Consider the following 25378-nt stretch of genomic DNA (forward strand, 5'->3'; position numbering starts at 1 on the left):
GTAATAGGTTCAGACAACACAGAGAAAATAAAAAGTATTCTCATTTCTCCATATGTCAGAAGTGCAACATCTTGAAAACGATGACCTTAAAAGAAAATGTCATTCTAGAGCTAATAAAAAATGCAGGTGTCCAGTTACAGTTAAGGTTGAGATTTTCAACATGTATTTAGAGGTGGGTAAGTCTATTGTCAGACACAGCAAACATACCATAGAACATATAGAAAGAGGGTAACAGCTGGGCTTCTTAGCAATGACTATTACTTTATAGCAATTTAAAATAGATTATTATATTTATTTTGCTTTCTTGTGAATGATTGTACTTTAACATTGCACTTGGAATCTTGTATTTCTGACGTGCATGCTGCTTTCCACAAGAGGGCAGTCCATGTCCAGGATCAGTAGGTTTCCATCACACTATTAATCCAAGGAATATAGTTGGAGACTCGAACATAAACACCAGGTTTCATGGGTTGGGCACAACCAAGGCCCCAAGAGGTGACTCCATGTTGGACAAATTTATCTTGGTCCAGACAGACTAGAGGTCCTCCACTGTCCCCCTAAAGAGAGAAAGAACAGGATGATTCCTTCCCACAGGAGGCACAGAAATAGAAATACCTCCTACATGTGAAGGACACAGTAGTTACAAAGAAACACTGGAATTCTAGCAAGGCAAGAGTTCTCTCTGCATGTTATTGAACACTTTTGTTAAGTCTTCTTCATGTCTTCCAGGCATTACATTTATTTTTGAAGTACGGGAATTTATTGAGAAAGAATCTAATTGTCCTTGTTAACTTAAACTGTGCTTCCTCCCTCAGTCTCTTTTCTGAGGTGTTCATGGGTTCCTGTTGTAACTAGATGATCAGTGGCACTGATACTTGGAAATTCATAGTTCCTTTGGCCCTTGTTTTGCCTGCATGGCAGGCTCCACTGCACTCTTCCTTGACTGTTAACTGAGATGCTGTTAATGGAGCTAGCTTGAGCATTGGAGATTATCTGGTTGAGGCTAGCAAGGAGGTCTGGAGAAAGGAAATCAGACCTTTTGGCATTCTAAGTTGGCTTCCATACACCTGACTTGTGCAGCTCTGCGTTGCCATGTGCTCTGGAGGTCAGGCTTATCTGAAAAATTGCCCAACTTCCCAGCAGCTGACAAGGGAGCAAGGAAAGAGCAGAATACATGGGCATTTTTCAGCTCAGATATCATGTGGTGTAGTAACAACCCACCAATAATTCTGGGCCTCTAAAGCCCAAAAAGCAGTGCCCTATTTGATTTGAATGTGCTTACAACTGACTCTGATGCTCACAGACTTACCTGGCAGGTATCTGTGCCACCATGAATATTCCCAGCACAGAGCTCGTGATTCTTAACTCTACCATTCAAAAATTCGGGGCGGTTGCATATTTTATTCTCGATTACAGGAAAGCCAGTTTCCTTTAAGAAGCCATCACCAGGAGTACCTTTGCAAATAAAATGAAACCAAAAATGAATGAATGACAAAGGTAATTATCTAGTCATAGAACAGAAATATCAGGATATGGATAAGCAGTAAAATCAGCATAGTGTCCACTGTACATGCACTTCCCAGGTACAATATGAAGATATACCAAAATCAGTAAGCATTATCAGTATTATGGTACTTATCATCCTCTACCACCCACCATTGACCTTCTTGTTCTCACAGTACATCCATGTGGATCCAGTACCCACAGATGTTGTTGGAGTAATTCCCAAGACATTTTATTTCTCTCTATCTGAATTTTCTGTGGAAGAAATTGGGTAGGAAGCAAACAGTTGAAAATGGCATGATGGGCAAGGAGGCAGCAAAGGTACCAATGCACTTCTCAACCAAGACAGAGTGGGAGGTTTTGAAAATGAGTTTTTTATTTCTGTGAGACACTAACCAGCCTGGTTGGGAGAAAGAATCATTCAAGAGAATGAGCAAATTCATAGTTACATGATTAAGAAATAACCTAAATCTAGAAAAATTTTCCATGCAATTGGGCAAAGCCCGCTCTGGGAAAAAGTATGTAGACTGAGAGAGACGTGACTCCTTAGCTCAGCTTCTCCTCTTGTAGCATCTATTTAGAAGGTTTCAGTTTGCATGGCATCGAATGATTTAGGAGAATCAGAGTCAGAGAGAGACAGTGGACAGTTTGGCAGTACCTGATAAATTTTGATTAAAAAGGTTTTCATCAATAGCTTGTGTGGGACACAAGAGAGGGCACACTTTGGATACAAGCATATACCAGTCTGCAAACAAGGAGCTTTTAAATGAGTTAATGTTGTCTCACCTTTTGTATCTCCCCAGCCTGTCACATAGCACTCCTCTCTTCCTCCTAACACAGAGTTTTCTTTTGGTAAACAAACGGGGATTACATGATTATTAATGGTTGCTGGGCTGGAATGAACAAAGAAGAACAATCATTAACATAATCATACTTAATACTACCTTCAGGTTTCTAAAAAATTTATATATATTTAGCCTTTTATCATTTAAATCCTTAGTTTCAGTTAAGTTTTTTTTTTTTCTGAACTGCAAAATTGCTTTTTAGGCTCTAAACACACAGAAAGTGATACACAAAAGAGAAATAGAGAACCAACATTAATCCAGGATAATGCTTTGACTTATGCTAATGCATAGCCAACAGAACCTAATTACAAAACTCTTACAAAGAATATGATATAGTGGCATTTAACATCTAGATGTGAGCTTGCTCTTTCTGCATCCAGTCTGATTTTAAATTACTTTCTGTCAGGATATTTAGCACACAGCAGAACCTAAGTCCATCTGACTTTCCTTTGGGTGCAGTTAAAGCTCATTTAGAAGACTACCTTTTTAAGCTGACCGTGCATCTGTTTTGGACATGCACTGCAGCCACAGCAATGAAAGCACCACATATTTGCAGATGGACAAATTCCTTTTGATTGCACAGTTCCACAGAGAGCATTCTGATGAATAAAAACGGATGCGAGAAGGGCCACACTGGGGACTACATCAAACTCTTTGCCTGCCCACTGGCCAGCCCTGCTGGAAGAGGAAATCCCCCCACCACAGCATGGAAACAGCATAGTGGCATCATGCTAATGTTGCAGGTTTCAATCATCATCACCTTAGCAGGGTACCAGCATGTAGAAACACAGACTGAAAGTTCCTCTAGGCATTACCTCCTCCTATTCTGCTGCCACTGCCTCATCTTCCAGCAGCTGACATCCAGTGCATTTCCAGTCTGGCTAACTGTCCCTAGCCCTCCTCCCCTCTGAAAGGCAGCCTTTCCCTTTCTGAAACCCTGGAGCTTCTGCAGGAAGGGAAGAAAGAGGGGGTCTCAAATCACCAACTGAACAGAGAGTGTGCAGAAACACTCATTTCTCCAACACCAGCAACCACTTTTCAGTGTTCTTGTCCCATCACAACAAAGGAGTGCTTCAGGTAAAAAGGTACCTCTCCAGTTTGAGCAGAGCAATATCTGCTCCACGTGGCCCCTTGATCAACTTGCTTACACGACGTATTTGCACTGATGGCTCTGTTGCTCTTTCTCTGTGTAATCCAAGGTATACTCTGTAGGCAGCTGGTGATGAGGAGCTATTGGAAATGATGGCACATGGTGAGCTGATGAATGCACAACCAGAACAGAGGCAACTTATAATGTTATTGAGTACCTTGCTCTATCAAAGCCAGGTAGCCAGCTTTGGAGTAAACTTAATCCCTTATAATGGCACATGAAATCAAACTGGCAGAAATTATCACTCTCACTCTGTTTTACAGTCAAAATTCAGCTTTAATAAATGGCAAATAGACTTGGCTCAATTCTCAACTGCTTGCAAGCTGTTTGCAACCAGCTCGGGCTGGTTCTTGGGTGTCTTGTTTCTCCTGTTATTTTCTACCTCGTGTAAGAAGTTGCTGATGCAGACTAAAAAAGGTACTTACCTTTGTAAGCAGTGGGCAGCAGTAAGAACCCATTCAGGATCTATCAGAGTTCCCCCACAGAAATGCTGGCCATAGCTGTGATAGAGCAAAATGTCATGAAAACGACAATGGTTTAAAATGGGGAAGTTAATCCTACTCTAATGTATCAGGTAATATTTCTAACATGTGCACCTTTACAAACTAAAGACATTATTCCACAATTTCATTAAGAAATGTTTTATTTTCCTTGAATAATGTTTCTTACAATGACAGTAGGGTTCTGTGGACATTTTTAGGAGGCCTTGTATGAAAACACCTAGATATTCAGAGTTTCTATTACTGGAAAACCCTGTGTGCAATGAGGTTTAGAGATTTTTACTTTTTCTAGCTCTAATCACAATCATAAAGCCCTGCAACTGGCCTTGATTCCCAGTTTTATTAATCATTTTGCCAGTAGGATCAAATAGTTACATGGAAGGACCGATCAAGAGGTGTACTAGCCAAACTGTTGCTTTTATTCACTGGAAACTGATTCTATTGTAGAATATAGCAACAGATTTAAAGTAATTCTGCCTCCTACTGAAAACGTTTTTGAAATTTTTGATTAACAATTTATCATCTCACTATTTGTCACAAAACAGAATGCTCTTGATTGTCTAAATGACCTTCTTTGAGAACAGCACACATAAGTTCAGCCTTGAGCTATTTTTAAATTAAAATCAAGCTTAGAATGCTTAAACCACTGACTGTAACACTGTATGAGGGTCAAGGTTTCTTTGCAGGTAGAGTCTAATGTAAAGGGGAATAACCGTACCTGGTACGGAGACTGATCTGCCAGGGCCAGGAGTGTGGATGTGAAACACACCCTGCCACAATCCTTTGCGCACACAGCTTTGGTCTGAACTTGGATTTTCCACATTCATACTGAGGAGGAGCTTCAGAATAAGGAAAAAATCATCACTATAAAGAACTTCAGCAATTTGCTATACCTACACTGTGAACTCAGTAAACTAGAAAGTGAACCTGTTACATTTGTCAGCTTCTGATTCTCTTCAAGTAATTCTATACCGTACATCACATATATTTTGTTAGGTTACCTTCATCTGGAACACCTTAAAATGTCTAGTACATTTTTTTTCACATACAGTTCTCAGTGGCTAGCAAATTACATGAGTAGCTCTACAGTCAGAAAAAAACCAAACCAAAAAAACCCAACCCAACCCAACCCAAACCAAACCAACAAAACAAACAAACAAAACAAAACAAAACCAAAAACAACAAAAAACGAACACCCCCCTCCCAAAAAAAACCCCACCCCAAAACAAAAACAGAAGGGGAAGGAGAAGAAAAGCAAGAGAAATAAGAAATAAATTCTCCTAATATTCTTAATTGGATTCTTATGGAGTCAGCAGTGCAGAAGTTGTACTGGCAGATGTTTTAATCTAATCTTGGTGGTACAGCACGTGAAACTCTAATGCTGTCTCTGAGGAACAAAATTTTGTCTGCTCTTATCTTAGGATCGTTTGGCACTTCAGATGTCTCTGAGTTATTAAAAAAAGTAGTTCTTATTTGGCCTTGGTGAACTGACTTATCAACAGAGAATTTAGAATTTTGTCAGTGAAAAGAGCTAATTAATGAAATTAAAGGCAAAAGCCATGTTTCCTCTGTTCTTTAGATTACCATCTCAACAAAAAAGCAGTATTAATTTAAAGAAGAAATGGATCATCAAAATGGAATACAATAGTCATGTGAAAATGTGATTGCTTTTCCCTAAGAGTCACAGCCCAACATGCTCACTGCAGTACTATTTTCAGAGCTCCAGTGTGTATACAACTTTCTTTTTCTTGTTTGCTTCATTTTTGGGTTTTGATCTGAGCACATTTTCTTCTGCTTGCCACTGAGAGGATAAACCAGCAAGAAAGTCACCATTCTTTTGAGAGCTACCTGTCTTCCTAGCATAGCTTTTGTTGTTGATAGACATGAAAGGACTGGAAACCAAAATGTTATAGAACTTTATCATTGTACTCTTTGCTGCACCACCTCATTCAAAGCTTGATTACTACTAGCAGAGGCAAAGGGCATTTGGTCAAATATGTAGGGTCAGATGCATTTTGCAGACATCAGATACGGTACAATAAAGACCAGGGGCAATCTGGTTGTCATACAGAACAGAACCAGAGCCACGTGAGCAGGCAGTGCAAAAATTTTTTCTGGTGCAAGAGCATGCCTTGTTCAGAAAGGCCACACACAAGAGTTATACCAGGAGATTAGGCTAGGTCAGGGAAAATTTCTGCTGGAACTGCCCATGAAACACATGGCAAAACCCCATGAGCTTCAGTGGCCTCCATATCTTGTGGTGTGTTTGGGGCTTTCAAGGAAGACAATTTTAAGTCTTCAGACAGAGACCTTGAACACCACTTCTCAAAGGCCCTAATTTCTAATCTAAATCTATTGCACTTAGATCAGTCTTTCAGACTAATCACCAAGTATTCTCCAGCTGTTACAAAAAGGTACAGGAAAGGGAGACACTAGTCTTTAAGGGAAAGGGAGACACTAGTCTTTAAAGCAATAATTACGGCACTGGGGAATGTCACAGTACTCCCAGGCTTTTCTTGGGTCTGTTGTGTAGCACCAAGGTCCATTCACATCTCCATCAGGATTCCTGCAATACTACAACAAAGAATAAAGGCACCAGCTATTAACCAGGGAATATAAAGGCCAACCAATTAAAGTTTTAAAATAAAATTAAATTAAATTTGAGAAATATTTTTTATTTCCATTCTTATAAGTGATTTCCAACTCCTTTTGTCAAAATTTATTTCATTTTTCCATTTGATCTGTGAGTTTGGAAAAGGATAATAAAAATCAGACTTCATCTGTCTTCAGACAGCAAGCTTCACTAGGGCAACCTTGGATCTCTGAGGTCTCAAAAATTACGAGATCTTGACTTTGGATGAGGCTTTCTAAAGAACAAAAAATATCTACTGCTTTCCCTGCAGTTAATAGGAGCAGTAGGATCAGTCCTGAGATCTTTTCACACCCACTCTGGCTGCATGACTCAGGGACCAGTGAGTGTTGTGTAAGCTGCTCTTGCTCAACCTGATGATGCCTGGGGTAATGCAGGGCTGCAGTGTTCGCCCTCATGCAGGTACTGGTTAGCTGAATCATTCTCTAGGTTCTTCCTGGGCATGCTGACTGATCTCTGCTCAGCACAGACACCTCACACAATTGCATGTTACCAGGTATCTTTTTTAGTTCCCTTTCCTATCCTGAAACATATCCCATGTCTTAGAAAAAAGGAGAAAATATTTGTTTCCAAGAGCCTCAGACAAATGTAAGAACCAAGAGTTTATGACAGGCAGCTTTTGGAGGGAGTTTCCCCAGTCAGAGCTGAAATTCAATACAATCAAAGAATTGACTAAAGTAAATTCTGAAGTCATCTACCTGGTAAAAAAATAGCTCAAGCTGTCAGCATCAAGCAAGCTCTTTATATCATACACAAAGCTTGTCACAAATTAGGCAAATATTGTAAATGGGATGTTACAAGTCTAAAGAACTGGTGATGAGTACATTTGTTAGGACTAGGGAGATGAAGGTTAGAAAGGGAGATTGCCTTTCAGGATGGTCAGACACACTTTTATAGCCCTGAATAATGGGCTGTGGCAGAAGCTGGAGGGCTGAAAGGGAATTACTAGGGGTGGGGGGCTACAATCCATCAGCTATATATCTCAAGGAACTTGCACTGAACATGAGATTCATCACCATCTCACCAGTCCCTGGTACTACTGCAAATTATGGCCCCAGGTGTTCTTTCTGTCAGAGGAGACAGAGGCACTGCCCACAGACCAGCTCTGGTTAGCCTCAGCGGTGAGGAGAAGCAAGTGCCCATCTGAAGCCCCTTGGCTGTGCTGCAGAAGCATTCAGTAGAGCTTCTGGGCATCTCTGTGCCCCACAATGACCACATAGGTCATGTCAGCAAGAATTATCATGATCAGGTTTTTGGATTTAACCGCAAAATAAATTAACAAAGACCTGTCACCAAATGCTCGCTGAGGAACCCTGAAAAAGGCAAAGCTCAATGACAAGTGTTAAATGAACGGTTGCTTACATTTTTTTCCAGGCCTGCTCTTGGATGAGTTTTGGGAGTGAAATAGTCGTGGCTATGAGGTTTCTGAGAACTCCACTCTTGGCAAGTCCTGCCCCTTGCAGTTTTTGCCACTGTGCCACGGTAGTCTGTACCTTTTCCAACAATGCAGTCTGTAAAAAATGAAGGAAAGGAAATAGTTGTTAGCTGTGTTATTGGGCCTCATCCATACTGGATGGTGGTGAAGCAGAGATAAATTTGAGGAAATAGTACTACAATTTACATGTCTTACATATTATGTAGGTGAGGAAAGAAGGGCTACATTGTGTCAAGGATGACTAACAATGATATTTTAATGTCCTTGCATCTCAAAAGTTTTCCTCATGATCACAAAAGTCATAAATCAAAGAAGCTTACATTCAGTCAGTCTTTCATAACTACAATCAGGACTAAAAAGACCATGCATTCATAAAGTATTTTCCTTGTAGACACTGATATCTGTCTGATGCCACATTTTACAGTATGTAAAAAGCAGTAACACGCATTCAGCCAAAATTAACCACCTTCTAACCAGTGAAATGTGTCACAGAAAAAAAAAATAAAAAGAAAAAAACAAATTAAAAAGAAAACTGGAGTACTCCAACCATCTACTGTATAACAGAGTTGCATCTCAACAGAATCAAAAAAAGCCAGCTGCCCTCTGATGGTAAATGGAACCCTAGAAATGTGAAAGCATGGCACAGAAAAGGACTTTTTGGAGCAGGTGCCAGCAAAATGCCATCACTTTTCCATTTTCTGTCATTGCCAGTTGCCCTCTCACAGTAGTGTGGAGACTAGTAACCATGTGCTTCCTCGTGTTTCCAATATTGCCAGGTGTAGCAGGTAAAAGATGCCATATTAGTCTAAAATCCAATGCATTCCCTGCAATCCAATCCCTGCTATAAAATTATACAAAAAATGCTCTGAAAATGATGAGAGTGGATACAATACTGTACTAAATTCTGTATTTAATTAGAGTTTCCTGTATTTCAGCCTCATTAAATTCTTGAAGATGTTTCCATAAAAACCAGCTTCTTGGTTATTCCTGACATTTCTGGGGTAGCTGGAAATATTCTCACCAGAGGTTGTTTCCAGTGTTGTCTGAGGAGGCTTAGGTACAGTCTGTGGCCCTTGGCCATTACACTTCTTCAGGTCACAATACTCCCACCTCACACTGGGGTCAGTGGTATAGCACCATGGACGGCTGTCAGCATCCGGGTTTCTGCAGTAATTTTGGGTCAGGCCCCTACAAATGCAAACATATTATATTCTTATCTGTGCCACAGCCCTGAGGAGAGCTCAACAGAACATTTTAGAAAGCAGATCTGCTATGGAGTTAGCATATATCGTTTATCATGTACATTCTGTAATGGCTAGTTGAAATAGTTTTTGCAGCAAAAAGAAATCAGGACACTTATACATAATACTTAAATATGCCAAATACTTATACACTGATTAACACTTCTAGTAGAATATAATTTTAAAATCCAGATAAGTATATGCATACATGTAAATATATACATAAACATATAATTTATTTTATTTTTTTCAAATAGGTTAATAGCTTTCAAAAAGGAATAGTTTTTTGCATTTTGGAAAAAATAAATAAGTATTAGGAATAAGAAAACAATCCATCCCTCCCTCAAAGTTTTAATGACTTGCAGACTAGGAAGCAAAGACTTAAATTACTGAATAAATTAAAGCATAGAAACAGTTCATTTCAGCATAAGGGAAAATTTATGATAACTATTAATTGCCCTGGAAGCAATGTAGAAACACACAGTTAATTAGTCTAAAGTATAATAGCAACAACTGTGGTTTCTTTGAGGTTAATAAAAAATGTTTCCATTATAAGTAAAGAAGAAAAGGAAGGGATTATTTTTATCTAGTGCACTCCCTTCCCAGCTTTACAATCATTGTGCAATTGCAAATCAAAACAAGTTCATGAATGACCATTGTCATTCATTGTTCATGAATGAAATCTGGAAACAGGAAATGCACATACGCATTTGGGAAGTTTTGTGCCGTTTTGTTGTGCCGGTGAGGTGACATTGAGCTCCAGGCTTGACATTTCTTTCCCGACAGAGTGAAAGAAGCTGTACCACGGTAAGTCACCCCATTGTCCTGATAGCACTCCTCAGTAACTTGACCCTGCTCAGGCACATCAACATCTGTAGGGAATAATAGAAACCAATCTCTTGTACTTGATCGTTTGGCATTTATACTTGGGCATATAAAGACAACAGAAAACAACAAGCTAGAGTGTTTCACTGACCACCAGAGCATGCTGTGTGTAACAGAATCCTTCTCAGACAGTAGATTAAAAAGAAGATTTCAAAAGATGTTTGCAAAAATTTCCTGATATGCTAGATTAAAAGCACTTGTACATAATTTTACTGTCACACATGGTGATTTATTTCAGATAACAAGCCAAATAGTTAATCTATGGATCAAATTTTTTTCAGGATGGGGGCTATCTGTGTCTTTGCCATAGACATGTGTGTGGAACAAGACTAGCTTGTGTAAGGAGAGTTTTCTTCTCATTGCTTTTTCTGGAGTCTTGGTTCAGTGCTCCTAAATTATCCTAGCTTTTGCTACAGATTCTGTTTTTAAGAATTGCCACGTACAGAGCATTTAAAAATACAGTAATTTCATGATTACAAGCCACACTGACTATAAGCCGCATCTCCGGGTGTCGGCAACGTTTCGTTCTTCGTCCATAAATAAGCCGCACCTGATTATAAGCCGTTCTGTCGTTCACAGCGAGAACCCGTGTGCAACAAAGTTGCCAAATAGTAACAGAATCGGGGGATCGAAGGGTTTACTGGCTCAGCTCGGGCCATGCGGGCTCGGCCCGCTCGAGGCTGCCGACAGGGCCAGTGGACCAGCTTGGCGGGGCTGCTTGGGGCCGGCCGCCACTGCCGCTGGGCTCACTCGCCCCGTCCGGCGCTGCCCCACTGTGGCAGACAGGGATGGAGCCCGCCGGCACCCGCGGCGGTAGCAGCAGGAGGGGATGGAGCCCACCTGCTCCTGCGGCTGTGACGGCGGCAGGAGGGAAAGAAGCCCCCCCGCTCCCGCAGGGGCAGGAGGGGAAGGAGCGCCCCCACTCCCGCAGTGGCGGCGGCAGGCAGGGGCGGAGCCTGCCTGCTCCTGCGGCGGCAGGTGGGGACGGCAGCCCCCTGCTTCCCTGCCCCGGGCCGCGGGCATGGCAGCACGGAGCCCCAGCCTCCCTCCCCCACCCTGCGCTGCTGGCACAGAGGCTGCCTGCGTGTCACGCGCAACACAATAAGCAATTTGTAACAATCGCGCAATCCCGGGTTTTACTGGCAGGTGCTCAGCTGGGCACCTCGGCTGCACTTCCCAGGTTGGAAATTTCAGAAAATTTTTCACATATTAGCCGCTCCACGTAAGCCACATTTCCAGGGTGGGAGAAAATTTTAGTCAACATGGTGCGGCTTATAATCGTGGTAACCACCACTGGGGCAAGATGACAAGACTTCTGTTACTGCAGTATTTCCTGGTCTGAGTCAGTAGCTGACTTAAAACCTTTTGCACTTAGCCACCAGACTGAACACACCAGCTGGGCTCCACACATCAGACCCAGGATTTCAACTAGACAGGGCAATGCCAACAGTGACAGCAACAATGCAACTGAGCAGAGTCACACAAGAGTTTTCAAAATGTACCATGATGACCCTTCACTTCCACTTGTCTCCTGTTCTTACCAGGGGCCTCTGGCTTGGTACTGTCACAGGAAGGGATGTTGCAATATTCCCACCGGGCAGCTGGGTTGGTGGTGTAACACCATGGCCTCTTCTCACCATCAGGATTTCTGCAGTAGTTTTCATCTAGGCCCCTAAAACAGAAAACTTAACTGATAAAAGTCTCTCATGGAAATCTATTAAAGGTTATGAACAAAAAGATTGCTGCCTGGTTTACAGTTGTATTTACTGGTAGGTACCTGCTGCTCTCATTTACTGATACCATGTGTTACAAGAATAATTGCAATTCACTGGTGTTTTGGATGTGCTACACCAGACACCTTCTTGACTGACAGATGAATTAAGAGTGTGTAGTACTTTGAGGTCAAGAGTAGCACAGCAGAAAGAATCTAGGGTGCAATAATCTAGCCCCAAGCAAATATCATAAATGTACGGTTCGTACTCCACATGGTTTCATCTGAGCAACCATACAGTAAAAGGATGAAACGAGGAGGGAAAAAGTCAGTCAAGCAGAGCTTGAAAGTGAGAAGAGGAGACAGCACTATTCAAGAACAAAGAAATCAATAAAAAGAAATGCATGAAAAAATTGAAAATATGAGATCCAGCAGGTGATGAAAGTTGGTGTAACTGAAGAACTTTGCAATATAGATGAAGAGAAATGAAGTACAGTAATTTCACGACTATACGGCGCACCCTTTTGACTAAAATTTTCCCCTGAAACCGGAAGTGGGCCTTATAGTCCGGTGCACCTTATCTGATGGACAAAGTGGCAAAATTTGCCGAACCGGAAGTGCGAGCCACGAGGGGAGTGGCCCCGCAGCAGGGTTGGGCTGTGAGGGGGGAATGGCCCCGCGGGGCCGTGCCGGGCTGTGAGGAGGGAACGGCCCCGCAGGGCTGTGCCTGACTGTGAGGGGAGAGGTGTCCCGTAGCAGCGTCAGGATGTGAGGGGAGAGGGGCTCCGCGTGGGGGGGCCTGCTAGCATCAGGGCGGCCGCCACGCGGGGTGGGAAAGCCGCTGGCAGTGGCGGCGCAAGGCAAGCCCGCCGGAATAGGGGCACCCAGAGCACCAGGGAACTCCCAGAGCAGCAGGGCCCTGGGGACACCGCACGGAGCGGCAGAGGGCTTTCTCCGGCCCCAGGGACACCACAGGGAGCGGCGGCAGGCCTTTTCCGGTGCCGGGGACGCCGCATGGAGCGGTGGCGGGCATTTTCCAGCCCCGGGGACGCCGCATGGAGCGGTAGCAGGCATTTTCCAGCCCGGGGGACACCGCTCGCAGCAGCGGCAGGCATTCCCCGGCCCTGGGGACACCGCACGGAGCGGCGGTAGGCATTCCTCGGCCCCTGGGACACCGCACGGAGCGGCGGCGGGCATTTTCTGGTGCCGGGGACGCCGCACGGAGTGGCGGATACAGGCGGGCCCGGGGACCAATGGTTGCCGGGTTGGGGCAGGGCCTTGGCCAGCAACCGCGGGGGGGAAGCTGGGGGCGGAGCCTCGCTGCAAAAAAAAAGAAGGTGCGCCTTATAGTCCGGTGCGCCTTATGGTCGTGAAATTACTCTAATTTTGAGACTTGGTATTTCTCACGGCCACTGAATAACAGAGGGGTTTCACCTACCGGCAGGGGTAGTTTTCAGGAGTGCGACTGTGACGGTGTGGAGATTGAGAACTCCAGTGCTGACAGGTATTTCCTGATTCAGTAACAGCTATTGTGCCTCGATAGTCTTCTCCTCTTCCTGAGAGACACTGACGGCCTGGTAGAGGAGGTGGTGGGGGTGTTGCTGTCACACAAAAAGCAGCTGCAATTAATCAGTGTCTTCTAGATATAGTAAAAAACTAAACCAACAAGTCACTCTGGACCTTATAATTATGTGGGCTTTCGAGATTTCTTTGTAGGTAAATTCTAATCACCAAAATATTTGAAAAGTCCAAAAGGCAGAAACAAAAATCTAAAGATATCTTTCTTAACTTTTCTTTCTACCATTTTGAGTTCCTGACAAGCAGTCAGGCTGCCAGAAGGGCATTTGCATCTGGCCCTTTGCAGCAGCCAGGACACAATACAGGATGCAAAAGTCAGGATATGAAGATGCTAGCAGCCTCATCAGAACAGAGCTGGAAAGTGTACAAGTGGTAATGCTGTGAAGAAAACTGGGCTGAAAGAGGCAAGCCCATCAGTGATACAGACGGGGATGCATGTGTAAAACAGACGTACTCTAACTGGTGAGAGACAGCAAGGATGAGGTCAAGTGAGAAGCCCCAAGGGAAAATCTAAAGGCAAGAACAAGCTTTTAGGATAAAAGGAAACTGAAAAGGTGGAGAATTGATTTGGAAGAGCAAAACAAAAGCCAAAGTATTTTCAGGAAGAGTGAATCTTCTTGGCATCAAAAGAGAAGCATCAGAAGAAACACCAGAAATGCCTGGTCAGAGAAAAACACATCAAGGAAGGGAGATGTGCTCCAGAGAAAACCATTAGAAATGGCTATGACAGAATGTCTACCCTCAATAAAGCTGATAGAGGTTCATTTTCAAGTGATTAATTGTTTTCTTGGTAAAAAAATTCAGCTGTCTTTTACACTTTTCTTTATCTTTGGGATCTCTTCTGCCTGTTCTAGATCCTCGCACCACTCTGACTGGAAGAAGTCTGGAAGTCAGACTCACTGCAACGAGGAATGTCACAATATTCCCAGCGTTTAGTTGAACTGGTAGTGAAACACCAGGGCCGAGGTTCTCCATCAGGATTACGACAATAGTTCTCCTTCAGATCCTTCTCTGGAAAACTGAACCAGAAAAATAAGATTTTTAGGTTTCAAGATACGCTACCTAATAGCTGTAACAATTATCCTGTCTGGTGCAGGATGGTCTGCAGCCCACCACCGATGAATGAGACCATCACAGAACCTGACTCACTTTTCTGGGAGGTATCCATGAGAGTGAGGTTGCTGGGAGTCCCAGCGCTGGCACTCAAGCCCAGATGCTGTTGTTGCAACTACTCCATGGTAGTTTTCTCCACTGCAGTGCATGCACTCTACTGTAGGAACAAGGCAGAATAAGGACAAGAGAGACAGAAAGCCCTTGATGAACTGGTCCAGAAACATTCCCCCTCATCTCACATGAAGCACAGGAGCGTGATCAGAGGACAAGGCTGAAGTGTGGCATTTTTTGACAAAGTAAAAGCTTATTTTCCTTGGTAAGATGACTTTAACTAGATGATTATATTTGTACTATTCCATTAAAAAAACCCCAATCCTAATCAGTTTAGAGACTACAGGCTTTAAAGAGCTAAATTGAATGTATTAAGATATAATTTTAAATCTGTGCTTTGCTACTGTCACATTTTATTGAGTTTTGCACTAGCAGCTGTCATTTGATTAAATTCTAATAATATGATATACAAATACACCCATATACCTATTTTTTTATCTAGGGGGGGAAAAAGGGACTTTGTGTAGCTGTTCTCAAGATCTTTTGATATCTTCCTTGCTGATGTTGAAAATGCTTTGGAAAGTTTTGTGTTGGACTAAATTCAAGTTTGAAACAAATGCTCAATTGAAAATAAAGGCGTCTTCTGAATAACTTCACATTTTTGACCACATCTTGCAAAAAATGGAAAGAAGACAGTATATGTATCCTGACCTTCACACTCAGGGATGTTACAGTAGTCAAATCTGGTATCAGGATCTGTTGTGTAACACCAGGGTCCCTTTTCATCCCCGTCAGGATTTCTGCAGTAGTTTTCCTCCAGTCCTGCTTGGGGATACTTTTCAGGTGTGTAACTGGAACAGAATTAAATGGGGTTACAGAATAAGGAAAGTGTCTCAATTATTCAGCTGAGACATTATTTTTATTCTAAAAAGAAAATCTTTATCTGTGGACAATTTTGAGATGTTGTCTTTAGAGGGGCCCCTAATTGTTACTGTGTGCCATTGCTGAAGCATTAGAAGTGCTACAATGATAGATCTCAGGAAATACTGTGCCTCTATGGGCCGTTATACCTTAATACTTGCATTTTCTTTAGCTTTTTCTTTCCAGCAGTTATTGTTCTGTCAGGGTACCATGTGGCATGTTTCCTCTGGGATATGTTCCCCAGGAGATGCAATGAGAACATATTTCTGAAATGTGAGAGTCCTCTGTAACCTGAATGCTTGTAGCTTCTGAATAGTAGGGTGCTAAATAAACCCAGTTGGGTATATTTAACTAAATACAAGAAATCGTGCCTTTTAATTGTGGATTCACTGATAAAATGATGCACTTCCATCTCATCTGCCACATGTTATACCTTTGGCCAAGAGAAGAAGTTCTTGCTTTGGTGAGATTACAAAAAAATTTTGATTTCAGCAGAACCAGATGTTTCCCTGTCTAGTGCTTTGCTCATGTAAAGACCATAAAATTTAAATGCGACTGCCAGGGCTGGGAGTGTGTCTACTGATCATGTAGCATCACTTACAGGTCTCTGAGTAACAACTCAGATTAGAGATTGATCTTGTGCTAGATAGGTATTGAAAAGTATTTTATAAGGAGATTTCTAACACCAAAAAACGGCTTACAAGACAAATTAGCATATATGTACGGCTTGACAAAATTTCAGACAAAAACCCCCATATAAGCAGACACAAAAAGACCTTACTTTGGTTTATGTGGGACATTATCAGCCCACTTCTGGCACTGCACACCTTTGTGAGTTTTGGCTTCTGTTCCTCTGTAATCCACTCCTTTTCCTTCCTTGCATTCTAGAAGATAAACTGAAATGATATGTGCTTAATCAGTATCATGACATATCCATTGGATTCTAACATATACAAAATCCATTTTCATGCTAATACACCAAAATATGTTCGATCATGTTTTGACTTTCTTAAGTTCCATAAACTAGACATTTTACATTGTAAAAACCTGCTAGTTAGCTGATGTCTAAGTTGACCTAATTGGGACTAAAAAATGTATGTGAAAGCAAAAAAAGTTCTACACCAGAATTCCAGAGACATAAGTGTAACACAACCGAGTTATTTTGGGAACTTGGTGGAGTTGCTTTAAAGAATAAAATATGCTTTTAACATTTAAATAGATACTATAACAAAATAGAAACACATTCTCTTTTTCTTACCTCCTGTGTGATCATTATAGTTATGGACAGTAATTAAAATAAAATCTTTAAAAACAGTCACCTGAATTCAGCTGAAGACAGCTGCCTTTTAGGGACAGTCACTGTCAGGTAACGTGTCCTCTGGCTCAGGAAACTAAGTAGGATACTCATTTATCATTTCCCTAGGGAAGCAATCTGTCTTTTAGGTTTGGACCTGGTTAGTCTCAGTGTCTTTATGTAGTGTCCAAGCCGAATACTTGTAGAGACCCAGTTTTGCAACAGTTTTTCTCAGGATCAAAGTTGTAGCAAAGCTGATATACAAGAGGAAGTTTAAGAGAAATCTGGAGAAATAATGCCATTTTACACAGATCTGTCTTGCCCAAAGTGAAAAGATCTAATATTTGAATCCAAAATATGGTTCAGCTTTTCTGAGGGCTAATAGTTTAGACCTGAATTTATAGATGCACCTTTAGGCCTGCTTTTTTTTGGATGTATATTTAGAAGAAGTTTACTCTTGAAACTTTGGTTGGAAGCCATTTGGATCTCTCAAACAATTTTGCAATAAAATAACATTAAATCCCTCAATTACTGAACACTGAATCAGTCAAGTGCTGACTCCTCTTGTTTGTGTAAACTTTTGACTGTTTATATAACCTTTAGAGCTTTTCCTTTCTGATGATAAATGGCTAACTTTGATCCCCAAACTCAACCCATGTCCCTTGGGTTAACTATTTCCAAACAGATGTGTAGGTAACAATTCCCAAATGCAGTTTTAATTCTTGTTACTTTTACTGTAAGTCAGAGAAGATTAACTTTCTATTTTATAGCACATACTACAGAAAAAATAACTGCTGAAAATGCCAGTTTTATAGTAATTATCAGGCTTTGCATTGAACAAAATGATAAATAGCAACCAGGTCTCATCAAGTAATTGCTCAGACTGAAAAAAATTACAGCAAATAAAAAGATGAACAGCACAGACACCATCTGACACATGCACAGTAGGTTGTGGTTTTGATGTTTATGATACCAATGTCCATCTTTCGGTTTCTGCAGGTAGAGGTGCATTTTTCAGAAATTTTGGTTTTGTCAAACAAAATTTTTTCACACCTTTAGTGGTCTCAAAACATGTAGTAACAAATCCCCAGTGAGTATTGCAGGACCATGTTATCACCTCAGTAAATCCAAGGCATGTCTCAAAAATAAACCAAAATTGCAATCTAGCTCCTGATCGTAGTAAGCAAACCCAATATGATTATTTACATATAATTTACTCAATCAGTCTTTCAGCTTTATTACTTGTTAATTCATCCACTCAGTTTCCCTGATAAATAGGAGCTGCAGAAGATTTCTTAGTGCTACTTAATTGTGATTTATAGAAAGTCCCACCTGCTTCTGTGTATAACGAAAGAGCTAAGGTTCTAAACATCGAATTACCTGCAGAAAAAATGCAGCTGGCCAAAGACTTCAGAAATTATTAGTTAGAAGAGGACCCTCAGTTGTCTTTGGTCCATAGTTCCAGAAATAGCACATTCAGCTTCTAAGGTGGGTGAGACTGCTCAGAGCTGTGTTCAGTCACTACCTACAAGGGTGAAGGCTCCACAGCCTCTCTGGGCAATGTGTCCCAGTACTTACCCACCTTTCTGTGAAATATCCACAGGGCATGAACAAAATCTCATTTGGATGTTAGACTGCTAAAGCTGTTGAACTACTAACTAAAATCTTGCAGCTGCTATACACACAGCATTGTCATCCCACAGGGAGGGATAAGGGCAGGTCAATAGAGAAATAAGGATGCAGTTCTCTGGAGCTCATGATTTTCAGCAGCTGAGAACCTGGTTCATTTGAGCTTTTGATGCACCTTCCTTTGTTGAAGGAGACCAAAGCCTTGAGATAATATAGTTTCCAATTTCTGAATATTTTCAAATGTGCTAATACTGCTTTTCAAAGTAACAGATCAGCAAATCAAACACAATGTTCATGAAGTCATTCAACACAGAAGTATTCTCTTCAGAGTTTAGCACATTACCTTATATCTGAATGGTCCCTAAGGAGATTTTTCTCCCTTATGTATTGCTAAAGTCAGGGAACAGCACAATGAACCTTAGGTTACATAAATTATGTTACAAATACGGTAAATATTTTATGTTACAAAATTATATTACATTCCTTCTTCCCTGTATATAGCAGGAGCTCCATGCTCAATAATGTAATTCAAAAATAGTCTTAAAACACAATTGTTTCCTTGCATCTGGCATAAGGTAATAATTTTTGAAATAGGATAAAACCTTGGATAGCTGCCATTTCTCAGAGACACACTTCCTATTTTCAGAAAGAATTAGAGAAAATTTCTTTCAAATAATCCTAATCTATGACAAAGAAATTCATAAATAAAATAAGTACAAAAGTGGAACACAAAAATTCACCCTGCCAATTAATTACTTCATAAAAATAAGAATAGGATAAAAATGTCAGCAAATTAATTAACTGAGGAGTCATCATACAACAATATACAAATACTATAAAAATAGATAATTTTTATCTGAACCACAGTCCAATAACATAAAAAAGACATAGACATACTTCTTTTTTCATAAAGAACTGCATTTGTTCTTCTGAATACCATTGCTGTTTTGGTGTTCTCAGTCAATGTTAAACACTGTTGGTCTTTACTGGTAAACAAGAAGGCCCTGTTGAAATTTAGAGGAGAGAGCAATGTAAGAAACAATACTGCATATATGCTTATTTTCCTGAAAACATTTTTGGATATTCAGTTGCCATTTTATCAAACACTACAGTTCAGTGATATTTAAGACTGAGAAGTACCTTCAAATCACTGAGTATTGCAGCTCACATATTCGGTGGTGAGTTTTACTTCTAAGTGTTCATATCAAACTTAGGTTGAAAGGGAGCTACAAGAACAAATTATAACAAGGGATAAAAGGTTTGTAACTTGCCAGAGGTTCAAGAGACCATGCCAAAGGGGATATATACACAAGGCACCTTGACTTTATTTCGGAAATATTAGTAGTCATTCAAGGAGTGAGACATTCCCCAGTATGCAGCAGTTACCAAGGACGAGGTAAAACACAGGACTAGGGCCTCAAATGATCTTGTGGTAACTCTTCTGAGAGTAAGAACTTTATAAGTCATAGCCTTTTGAGCAAGTACCTAGGCTATAAACTGCAAAACTGGAGCAGATAGTTTAGCCTTTAGAATAGCATCTAAGGAAACCTTCTGACAGGCACAGTAATTCCAACAGCTGGCTTTTCCGAACCAAAATAAAGAGCAATAGCAGCATGGCATTCAGTGGGTAGATCCATACCAGGGAAGCTGTTACCCTCAAATGAGCCAATTAAACTGTCAGTAATGTTATATTTGTAAGTAGGGAAGTAACTAAGGAGCATGACCCAATCCACCTCTAAGGTGGGATAAAAAGTCTGAAGTATTGATCTGAACAGATCGGTCTGAAGCATTAACGGAGGATGCTGCAGTGTTGGCCTGGTCTTAAGCTCTAACTAACATCTATCTTTCTTCCCTCAGATCCTTCCTGCTAGACAGCACCTGCTCTTGTTTGACTGTAATAGATCTCATGTAACTAATTAAGGAGGCATTAACCTGATGCTGTTCTAGTGCCAAGTGATGGCAGGCTTAGAGCCCAGGGCAGAAGATAAGGAATGATACTGTGTCTGAATATGCCTCAAAAGGGAACATTAATTCCCTGCAAACTGTAAATATATAATCTGAATATACTGTCTTGCCCGCTCTGCCTTCTTCCCTACTCTCCTGAAGCACATCCCAGTGCAGCACTGTCCACTCTGTGGTTTTCAGAGTGAAGCTGGATCAAAGGGAGTCGGTGGGATTTCATATAGTCAGTAGCCCCCGTCATCCTTCAGGGCTACACCTTTTTGAAATAAGTCTCCTTTTCTCTTTTGAGTTAAAGCACCAAGTTACAAAACACATTTAAGAAGTCAGCACTAGTGTATCCCTGCCTTGAATAAAAGCATTAAGTAAAACCAAGTGCTTGAAACAGCACTGCTGACAATCACTCTGCTTCAAAAAGGTGTGTTGCAAAAGTGGTAGATTGGAAGAGAAATCTCCTCTGCCCCCTATGTGTGGACTGCCTCCCACTGCAGCAATGGACATCCCTCCTCACTGCCCCAGTTTCCTGCTATTCTGCTGGAGCTCAATGGGCTGCAAGGCTTTGGTGCAGGAGATCCAGAAGCCTGAGGCTCAGAGCAATAGGCTCCAGTGGGGCAGAATGCTGAGCAAAGACCAATGATAGAGGCTCATCAACACCTTTCATGCTTTCTAGCCCCTTGAGCCTGGTCAATGCAAGTGCAGAGAGAGGCCTTGGCTGAAAGAAAGGTTTGGAATCATTAAGGTTTAGGTGGCCATCTCTTTCTCAAAGTAAATAGAAGTTACCTAAGTCCAAATTCTAGTGAATTCCAAACAATGGATTTATCTGCAAGATAGTGAATGCAATGAAAATAAACAATGCCATTATTGCTGTCCTAAATGTCCAAGAAATTAATTATGACACCCTGTTGCAGGAGTGCCAGTCTTGATAAAACCATGTCAAGTTGGTTGGCAGCATATCAAGCTGTGCATCAAGATATCGTAATGTTTTTCAACAGAAATTCAACATAACTTTCTTAATCTCTCTATATCTCTTGTCTTCATCTATATGTCCTAGACATTCTGTTTCTATACCTTTCTTGTTTTTCCAGCAAACCTCAAAACCCCACATAGCCATAAGGAAACCCTTGAAAGTTCAGATTGCTGATAAAGAACAGGTATTGTTCCAATACAAGATATATGTGAACCAGTGGAAATTACCTGCAAGCAAACTTCTCTTCATTTTCACATTTCTCTGCACATTCTTCATCACTATTTGCTCTATAAACTTGCTTCATTGGATTGAGCAACCAAGCTCCCTCTGTTCTCACATAGTGGTCTAGGACGCTTCCTTGCACTAAAAGGAAAAAGAGAGAATGGAGTGAAAATGGGAATGATGACTTGATTTATGTCAAACCATCATGTTAAATTCTTTTCACCTAGTCATGTGATATCATCATTTAATTGCTGGAATAATTGGGTGAATGGTGAGAAAATATAGGTAAATCTAAAGTGCCTTTCTATTATGGTAAAAGGTAGCATCACTGTAAATCCATGTAAGGCAAGATGGAGAAATGGCTTGAATAGTGATAACACAAACCTATAGCATCATGTAATGGGAGCACAGAAGATGATCTGAGGAGCAAAAAAAAAAAAAAAAAGAGGTGCTTCAGAAAGAAAATATTGGCCATGCATATTTTGGACATTTGGAGAAATGGGAGTCAAGAAAGATGTGAAACAACATTTGTCCATTGCTCTCCATCTATCCACATGGAATGAATTCAGATTTATCTGTCACCTCCTTTAAAGGTTCCTCCTCTTAAAAGAAACAAACTACCCTCAGTCACTGGGGTTGTCAGATGTCCAGTTTGTCATTTTTGTATTAAATCTGTATTGAATTTACTTAATTATCAAGGTAGCAGTTGTTGTCTTGCATTGCAATTAATTAACACAAGACACTAAACTGGTAAATAAATTCCCCTAACAATCTCTGGGCTACAGCTGCATGTCAAGTATATAGGATACCGGAAAGTACAGCTACGTCTAATAGTAAACTCAAAAAGTGTTCAAGAACAGTCCTCCTTGTAAATGACTTTGGCATTTTCCTGTTAGAGCTCTGCAATATCAGAATTTGCATTGCACAGTGACTTTCATGACTTCCAGCTGCAGGGTCATGGAGTTGTACAAGTCCTATGATGTTTAGTTTTTTTTATCAGTGGAGCATATGACTCGTCTGACGAATGTTTGGCTCTGGGAGTTACTTGTTCTGCAGGGTTTCAGCCCCAAACAGACACCCCGGCCCCTGGTCACTGCAGGACATCTCAGTCCTTCTCTGTGCTTTTGTGCCTGGCCTTACGCAATTGCTGAATAAAAGGCAGCCGGGATGAACCAGACCATGACTGGAATCTCAGCAATAACAGCCATGCTGCAGAGAGCAACTTCTTCACTTTCTCTGACCCCTGTCTGTCTCAGCCATGGCCCAGTGCCAGCAGGAGGGACAAAAAGCCTCCTGGTCCCACTCGGACCCACAGCCTGTGAGCAGGGGCTCCATTGGGTTGTTCAGTGATGTCTTTCCAGCTGAGAAAGGCAACAGCTCTTCCCTTTCCTGAGTAACACTCTTTAGTGTGGAGCAGGCTCACATGTGTCCTGCTATTAAATTCCTTCACCTGAGAGATAGTTCAGCATGCAATTGGATATTTTCTTAGAGATCATTTTGCATGTTGAAGCTGGTAAAATAGAGGTAAAAGCCAAATTATGCTTCTTTCTCATACAATTGCAAAAGCATAGAAGTTACTGCAGGGTTTTTTCTGCATTTAGACAAGAGAAGCATCTGTCCCTAAGGGTTGGTAGTTACTTTAACAGTATGCATGGAAGAAAAGGATAGCTGCTGGAAAACAAAACAAGTGAAAAAGAGTCCAACGAAATTTCCACTAGTTATTTCAAAACAAAAACACTGGGAAGAAATGAGTTTTCAGGCAAAACATTAAACTAGGTTAAGACAACATCATAAGGATGCTGCAATGCTCTCCACAAGGAGAAGAAAAACAAATAAAGAATTCCTATTATGGTACAGTTTCCATGCAAACTTAATTCTGCTCTGTTTTAACATTTTGCAATAATATTGTCATTATCATTACAACATTCGATTTTAGAAATATTGACAGGGTCATAATTTATTTGGGTCATAAAATATTTTTTCTCTTTTTTTTGTTATATTTACATGGCATGTCATCATACTTTAAGAAAAAAAAAAGGAAAATAAGCAATTTGAACAAAAATCCAGAAAATTTTCATGCTACCACTTTTCTTACATCTATGGTGTTTTACAGTCTCAGAAATATGCTTTACTGTCTTATTCAGAAATGCAAATATTTACTACCATTTGATCAACGATCTGAAAACAAAAGTACAGTATCTCAGATAAAAGCCCAAGCTGTATATTTTTCTCCCTCGTATAAAATTCCTACTTAATTAAGAAAGGTATTTGATTTTACTGAGGCTGTTCTTTTGCAAAAACAAAGCTTAGAAATTAGAATTTAAGCAAAGATTAAAATTTTAGCATTAAATAACAGATTTTTATTTTTTTTTATGCTGGGGCATGTCTCTAATATTTCCAGCTAAAATCTACCCAAATATTTTCCTAACTGTTACCTCTTCTGATGTTTTAAAACTGCACATGTAAAATGTTTGTCTATTTCATTGCACCTTTATACATGCATTAGCACACTCATAACTGTATTTTTTATTGCAATCACAACATACTGTGTGGTTATATAGAAGCTGTGTGGTCTGAATCTCAACAGTTCATTGGAATTTAAGATTTTCAGGACAGAGAATATTCATATGTATGAAACCCATATAAATACATCTAAAGAGACCAATTCAGTTCTTGTGTGTTCCCAAATATTTGCATCATCTTCCACACAAATACCTTTTCATACCAAAGATATTGCAGAAACTAACAGCGATGAGATTTGGTCTCCCTATCACATGGAATGAAAAATTCACTGTTAAGAATATGGTTATGAAAAAGAGTGAAACTGCAGCGTGTAGAACAAGCTTTCCTCTCCTTTGTGATTCTGTTCTGCACAAGCATTAACAAACTAAAGCAATCAGAATAAGGATCACAGTATCTGGCAATAACATTTAAAAAAAAAAAAACATAAACAAACCCCAAACCTAAGACAAGAGGTTGCTGAAATCAGAGGGAGCCATGTCTTTGTCCAAGCCTTTGACAGGCTGCTTCCCAAGGGTGTGCCTGTCTCTAGCCATGGAAAATGTTTGCTGGGAGCCATTAGTTGCCCATGCAGACCCCAAGGCTGCTCCTTTTTCAGTGTCTCTAATGAACACGACCCTGGAGAAATGAAAACTCTCACTCTGTTCAGCAGCAGTTCTTGCTGGCCAGCAAGCCCCAAATCCAACATTGTCCAGGGAAGTTGTGACGCAGGGATTTGGGAACCTACCTTCCTCACATGGAGTTTGCAAGTGTCTGACCCCAGTCTCACCTAGGCAAGCAGAAGGCAAAGGACTCTTACCTGAGCTGAGAAGGAACAGAAGGAGAAAGGCAGCTTTGCTAATCCCCATTTTGGGTCAGCTTGGTGGGAGCTGGAAGTTGTGTGTGTCGGTGCTCGAAGTTTTATTGACTCGCACTGGAGTGAGGCAGCATCAAACAAACAAGGCAGGAGGATTAAGTTAATCATTCTCCCATGCTGCTCCCCCCTTGCCATGGTGTGGCCGTTCAAACAACCTTGAATTGGATGGATTACCAAATCAGATTCAATCATTTCTACTGGATGCTGTTAAATGCAAAGGCACTTTCTTGTTTAGCAGGATATGATTTGTTCTCAAATGGTTAGGTCTTTCTCTGCTAGAGAAAAGACAGGAATAATGTTGCTGGAAAGCATGGGAAGTCATGTGTCCAGAGAGGATCTGAATTTCAC

The 25378-nt window shown here is 40.9% G+C and overlaps 1 protein-coding gene across 1 annotated transcript; it reads right to left on the bottom strand.

Annotated features, from left to right (window-relative positions):
• Nucleotides 1-395: 395 nt before the first annotated feature.
• On the bottom strand, nt 396-25022 carry LOC116994609 (plasminogen-like). Its single transcript, XM_033056450.1, has 19 exons — nt 24974-25022; nt 21660-21795; nt 19404-19510; nt 16365-16479; nt 15374-15513; nt 14648-14768; nt 14399-14517; nt 13359-13521; nt 11751-11881; nt 10031-10196; nt 9105-9271; nt 8011-8159; nt 6479-6572; nt 4717-4837; nt 3924-3998; nt 3438-3578; nt 2290-2396; nt 1310-1455; nt 396-557 (listed from the first exon to the last, which is right to left on the bottom strand). The coding sequence occupies exons 1-19, from the start codon at nt 25020-25022 to the stop codon at nt 396-398; spliced, it is 2409 nt and encodes an 802-aa protein (XP_032912341.1).
• Between the last annotated feature and the right edge of the window lie 356 nt (nt 25023-25378).

This window comes from Catharus ustulatus, chromosome 3 (genome assembly GCF_009819885.2).
Source record: "Catharus ustulatus isolate bCatUst1 chromosome 3, bCatUst1.pri.v2, whole genome shotgun sequence".
NCBI classification, from domain to species: Eukaryota; Metazoa; Chordata; class Aves; order Passeriformes; family Turdidae; genus Catharus; species Catharus ustulatus.